Below are 6,912 nucleotides of genomic sequence, written 5' to 3'. Positions count from 1 at the left end.
CTCTCCGGCGGGGAATCGAACCCCGGTCTCCCGCGTGACAGGCGGGGATACTTACCACTATACTACCGAAGACTTAACGTAAATGTTGAATTTTATAGTTATTTGAATCAAATTGTAGTAAAGTGGACAGGTAAAGTCATATATGTATTTGTATCGTTATTTCTAATCTAACTTATACCAAAGATAGATATCTAACTCCGTAATAGATGGATACAGTCTAAAGAAAAAACGTGCCTCGAAAATCAAGAAAATTTGATTCTCGTTCAGAGGGCGCTACTAGCTTTGGCCTACTGTCGTATAGATGGCGTTGACGGTTTCGTTTGTTATTTAACGATTTTAACGCATATCAGAATCAGTGAAAGAACATTGGTCAAAATCATAAAAATAATTAATGCAAATAAAAAAAATCTATTATCCATATTTAAGTACATTTTATCGTATTTTTATAAATCTTCATTTTTAGTTTTAAAGTGTGTCGACAGATGGCAGTGAATTTACTGGGGTTACAAAATTTACTATGACAGTACCGCTCTAGTATAAGTTACTCTATGCTTATACATAATTTTTTAATGTAGGTATATAACAAAATATGTCTTTATTTACACAATACTTCGGCAAAATTAAGCTTAACCAATAATTTATTTGAGTTAACAAATGTACTATATATAATGAGATGTTATTTAGTACTCACGCAGACAAGGGTAACTAATAATAAGCAAACAAGACTTGTTAAGGGCCGATCGCAGACTTATTACAGAACTCGGCACCCTGTAATTTACTGGACTCTTATTTCAACCGCTTCATGCCATGCGAGCATTGTACAAAGCATAGTGGTGATTAATGAGAGCTCCGAATAAGTGTAGTTGTTAAAGATATCGCGGTCATTCCTAAACTGGCTAGGTCGGGAATAATTTCCCTGGAAATTACTGCAAACAAACAAGCCTTTCGTCTCCATAAGTTCGTACGTAAATGATCTGATATTGCTCATGTTAATTCAGGTTGGCATCCCACAAGATTATCGTCTATTATCGGTTTTGCTTCATATTATCTACCGAGAGTACGTAACGTAATTACATATGGATTGTTTTTAGTGTAAAAAATAAACTAATTTGCTTCTTGCTACTTACCTATACATACCAAAGTAATTTACCTGCTTAGAGAAGTACCTTACTATAAATCTACCTATTAAGCTTCTTGTTGAAATACTTGCAATAGTTATACCATATGCTTCTTTAAATGCAAGATACTTAAGATGAAAAAAATTATTGGTCGTTAACACTACGATTTTTTGTCGTGCGATAATTTTGTCACAGAAATGCAACGTATGTGTTTATATAGTTTGTTAAAGGACCGTCTCATTGCAAACATAGACAGAGAGAATCATACTATCTTTGTCTTACACTAGTGCTAGCACCCAAAACAAAAGGGTTCGTTTTTTTTTGTTCTTATTTACTGCCAATTTGGTTGGACCAACTATAAAATATACACTAAATTTAAAACGAAACTAAAAACAAGTTCGAAGTTTATAAAAAAATATATCTTTTTTTATTATTTCTGATTCTGACTACTGTTTCATTAATTTAATTGATTAGTGCATGTTTAGTCGTTCCATTTAGCGGTTCGGTTCGGTAGCTGTTCGTGGGTGGTCCCGGCTGGTCCCTGATCAGACCTCATTAGAAGCTAATAAGGACGCTCACGGTTCTAAAGCCCTTTATCATCATTTGTTAGGTACTTTGAAAGTTTTAGTTTAGAATTCGATTATAAAAGAACTTAGTGAACATTGATATTCGTAAAATTGTAGTTGTTTTTATTACATATTTGCTTCTTTCATACCGTGCGCGGTGACTCTTATCTATTATTTAAATAATTATTAAAAACATATAATGTTGCAGTTGTGTTTTACATAAAGTTTGCATAAAATCAATTCAATTTGTTTTTATTAACTCAGCCGAGCGCGGTTCATAATTTTTATTTTCAATTATTAAGTTTTGATAACAGTGCCATCTAGCAAATATAAATAAAACTACGTCGACTCAATGCAAGCCCAACGCACGTGGGACAGATCCAAAACGACATGAACAGTGAACACCTCCGTTTCAAGGGGTGGTGAATGGTGAATCGCCTTTGCCGAGATGCAATACGGACAATACGGTGCGAGCATCGTACGGAACGAAAACTAGTTTGATTAAAGCAGCGTTGCCGGGAGGTTGTGTCGCGCGTTTTTGTACAATAACATTGAAATTATCATTGTTTATAAACAAAATTCGTCAAGATAAGTTACCTGGACAATGTTTTTGTGAATAAAGTTAATAACATTCGCTACTAAACTATATAATACCCGTGTGAGCTGTGTTTCTTGTAAATTTGTTACGTTTTATTCGAGTGTATAATCTTGTATCGCCGAGAACTGCTTCGTTGATGGTCGGACGGTGGTTAAAAATGTGAAACAAAATTTAATATTGTGTTGTTTGTGAACATTTGAGACTGAGATGAAGGTTGCCGGTATCGTTTATATATAAGAAACTGGAAGGAAAAGGTGGAACGATGAAGTGGTATATTTTGGTGTTCTTGCTGCCCTCGTGTTTGGCTCATCTCAATGTTTACCTGAGCAGTGCAGAAGTATGGAGATTACTAGGTAAGTCAATTGCCTCCCATTTGCCTTCAATGTGCTTAATGCTATTTAAAATAAATTTCACTTGTTTCTCTGCGGTCCTAGAGCAACATAACCTACAAAGTTAAAGCTGGTATTGTTGCTATTTAATTAATTTGGTGAACAAAATATTGTTTTCGGTTACCGCGATAGTTACTCATGAAATTTGAATTTATAATGCATCCCGACGTTTCGAACCCTTTACGAATACAGTGTTCGTGTGTTCGTTCGTCATCCGTTGATCACGATCGCTGTAAATGGTTCGAAACGTCGGGATGTATTGCAAATTCAATATAAACGATATAATCCGTTTTCATGGTTTTATTTCATAATTTGGTGAAGTAACGAACAAAATAATAAATAATGATGTAGTGTAGTTCCTCTAAGCCTCTTTATAGGTAAAGAAGTTAGCTTGGCACCCCTTGTATGTAGTTGTGTACAGTTTACAAAAACGCGTTATAGTTATTTGTGCAACAAGAGAGGAAAGTTGGTTTTGAGCGTAGCGAGGGACTCAAAAACACGAAATGTAAAATAACTTTGCTCTCGTGTTGCACACATAATTTTTCACCTCAGTAGTGAGAACATATTAAAGGTTAAAATGTATTTCGAATTACACAGAATAAACAGAAAAAAAAGTATTATAATATGTACGATACGATAAGATACGATAAGATACGATACGATACGATACGAGACGAGACGAGACGGACCGGACCGGACCGGACCGGACCGTACCGGACCGTACCGTACCGTGCCATAAAAAAAATGTAATATAAGTATGAAGTTTATGGCCTTCACTAAATTAAAAAGCTACATTGTTTCACTCCCTGGAGTGAGGAAAGTCGCACTTTCCTCACTCCAGGGAGTGACGAAAGTAGGCTTATTCGAGCTGCTGAGGTGAAAAATATATTACTTAGCGTTTGACAATTATTTCTCATTAATCTTTATGAAAAATAAATTATAAGTGATCTAAATTCATCAACAAACCCCGTTAGCAATGTTGGAATGGAATTCATTGAAAATAAAGGTACAATAGGATAAGGAATATCTAGTTCTGAAATTAGTTTATATAGCTTCAGTTTATAAATCAAACGAAATAGAGCAAAAACAATTTTTGTATGAAAAACTTAAATTCGCTGTATTTTTTTAACTATGGTATCTGAAGCTACATAAACTAATTTCAGACATATCTATATCCGAAATTAGTACCTATTACTAAAATACCTTATCCTATTTTAAGTAAGTACAAAGTTTCAGAGCAATTTAGCTAGTCGTTTTAAAATGAGAGCAGAACTACGTTTGTATGGAGAACCGAGCTTGCAGGAGACCCCTCAACTAACTAAATAGTGAATCTACAAAACTTACGTCATACTTATTACAAATTGCAAATATAGAACGTCTATTAATACACATTACACACACAAGTGAAAGGGGCTTAAGCTAAGTTTTTACACGACTGCCCAAAAAAGGAGTGTATTGTTTTTTACCTATAAGTACTACACTGACAACAATTAGGTATATCCTGCACTATACAAGTGACTATTTTTATTTTTTTTATTTATTTAAACTTTATTGCACAAGCTAAGAAAAATGTACAAATGCCGGACTTAATGCCAAAAGGCATTCTCTACCAGTCAACCATTAAGTCAAACAGAGACATAAATGTTGGTGCAGGATAGATTCATACATTATAACGAGAAATAGAACAAAAAAAAATATTCAAATATTATGTATATATATATATATATATATATATATATATATATATACTATACTATGACTATGACTATGAATCCCTCTTATGCAGCTGTCAAAATGAACTAATCCAATATCTAATTATAAGTGGGAAAATAACTAGGTATGAACATTATCTTATCACGATGCGATACGAAAGCAATACCTATATCGATAAAATGAAAACGTTTGATTACGGGCAATGTTTTATTTGAAAATAATACACCCTCAATCATTAACCAACTAGCCAACAAGTGTTGATTTAAATATGAGTAATACTCATTAAGTACCCTCTGGTGTCGTAGAACACGTAGACATATACTTAAAGGCTACGTATTCTAGGATTTCTAGGCTATGTTCTGTAGCATCAGTTGGGCTGTTCGCCTGTTTACCACCGCTTTTGGACGTCCTGCCTGGCTGATTTAGTTGATAGTGACCCGGTTTGTGAACCCTAGCCTATGTCCAAGGTTCAAATTCCAATAGGCGTCCAGGTCCAGCGATGGCACTGCCATCATGACAGCAGCAGAAACAGTGGCGTAGCGTAAACCAATCTAACCGTGGGCGAACACCACATCTGCGAGGCCCTTTTCAATGAGTTTTCCCAAGTTAATACAAAGGTTGGCTTTGCGAGGCCGTGGGTGAAGGCCCCATTCGCCTACGCCTAGCTACGCCACTGAGCAGCAGGCAGGGTTTTAAAAATACACCCGAGTACCGAGTAGTCCACACGCGGAGCAGCGGTAAGGGCATTTGTTTGTGTGTGATAAGCACAAGTAGGTAACCTACTTGTTTCTGAGTCATTGGTGTTTTTGTTTTGTTAGGTCCATCGTATGCATATCTTTGTCTTAGTAGGTATTAAGTAAGTAAGTAAATAACTAAGTAGGTAAGTAGTTACACTAGTTACCCACCCACAAGTCCCACGACCTAAGCTTACTGTGCGGTTTAGGTAGTCAATTTGTATAAGAATTATCACTTACCACCCTTCTTTGACATTTGTGTGTTTTTTTTGTCGCAAATTTTAAGTTCAATAACCGAGTTAGCTACAATCTCGTTTCACACCAATTTGGTTAAGCAAAATAAGCTTCACATCTTTCAGAGCGGACAATCAAACAGGGCTCAGTCAGAGCCTTTATTTGAGTTCACTTGACAAAGGTGCCTTTCAGAAACGTGTCGCGCGTTTTATTCGGAGAAGGCTTTTTTTGAGGTTTTTTTCTGTAAGTAGTTTCCTAGAAACGTGATCGGTTTTGGAACACGCAGACGCAAGGTGCAAGTCTCATGCAACTACACTTGTATTTGTCAGACGGTCGCAGGAATTAACCCCGGTCCATGTAGGTGTTCAGAACCATTCAGAACACATTAATTTACTTAGGCAGTAAAACTAACAGCAGGCAAACTTAGGAAGGGTACCTACTACTCGTATAGTTCATTTTTTAGGGTTCCGTAGCCAAATGGCAAAAAAACGGAACCCTTATAGATTCGTCATGTCTGTCTGTCTGTCTGTCCGTCCGTCCGTATGTCACAGGCACTTTTTTCCGAAACTATAAGAACTATACTGTTGAAACTTGGTAAGTAGATGTATTCTGTGAACCGCATTAGGATTTTCACACATAAATAGAAAAAAAAACAATAAATTTTGGGGGTTCCCCATACTTAAAACTAAAACTCAAATTTTTCTTTTCATCAAACCCATTCGTGTGGGGTCTGATACCCCTTCAGGATAGGTCTTCAAAAATTATATTGAAGTTTCTAATATCATTTTTTTCTAAACTGAATAGTTTGTGCGAGATACACTTCCAAAGTGGTAAAATGTGTCCCCCCCCTGTAACTTCTAAAATAATAATGATAAAACTAAAAAAATATATGATAGTACATTACCATGCAAACTTTCCACCGAAAATTGGTTTGAACGAGATCTAGTAAGTAGTTTTTTTTTTAATACGTCATAAATTACTAATTACTTAGTTAGTAAGTTACGTAGATAAGAATGTAGTTAATTAGTGAGTATTAAGTTGCAGTGCCCTACAGGGTTCATAGCTGATCAAAATTATTATGTAACATCTTATTATGTACCTATGAAGGCAATAAATGACTGAATACTGAATCGTAAACCGCAATTTACCTTTCATTCAATCAACTCGAATATGGAAAAAAAGTACGGAACCCTCGGTGCGCGAGTCCGACTCGCACTTGGCCGGTTTTTTTAGGATTAGAAATAACTTCGCGGAAGTAAGCATGACTGCATGACATGAGGTTCTAAATCTGAAGCAGTATAATTTTGACCTTATAAGAGTAAGAAGTAAGAAGCAATACCGATTAGGTGCTTGTTGAGATTAATTTACCGTACCGCAGTAAAAAGAACTCAGCATTTCATACGGTACTACGTATGAAATGAGTACGAGTGACTGACTACTACGTATGTGTGACTACGTGAGTGACTACGTATGAGTTCTTTTTATTGCAAAATACGTACGAGTCAAACTGAGAACCTCCTTTTTTTTTGAAGGCGGTTAAAAAAGTGTAAATATAAGCTA

At 35.7% G+C, this 6,912-nt stretch overlaps 1 protein-coding gene and 1 non-coding gene across 3 annotated transcripts in view; one reads left to right on the top strand and one right to left on the bottom strand.

Moving 5' to 3' along the window:
• Trnad-guc (transfer RNA aspartic acid (anticodon GUC)) lies at positions 1–72 on the bottom strand. The gene has a single exon. It is a non-coding gene; the product is annotated as a tRNA-Asp (tRNA).
• Positions 73–2,128: 2,056 nt separating this feature from the next.
• Positions 2,129–6,912, top strand: part of LOC134755997 (tyrosine-protein kinase Drl) — a 46,682-nt gene continuing 41,898 nt past the window's right edge. For both annotated transcript variants that reach the window (XR_010129095.1, XM_063692754.1), the window contains exon 1: positions 2,129–2,635. Coding sequence is in view for 1 of the 2 variants with exons in the window: in XM_063692754.1 (XP_063548824.1) it covers positions 2,545–2,635 (91 nt within the window). In the remaining variant the exon portion in view is untranslated. The remainder of the gene's footprint in view (positions 2,636–6,912) is intronic.

The sequence above is a fragment of the Cydia strobilella genome, chromosome 3 (assembly GCF_947568885.1).
Source record: "Cydia strobilella chromosome 3, ilCydStro3.1, whole genome shotgun sequence".
Classification (NCBI taxonomy): domain Eukaryota; kingdom Metazoa; phylum Arthropoda; class Insecta; order Lepidoptera; family Tortricidae; genus Cydia; species Cydia strobilella.
Note: the sequence above shows the minus strand (reverse complement) of the source record. Positions and strands in the feature narration are given on the sequence as shown.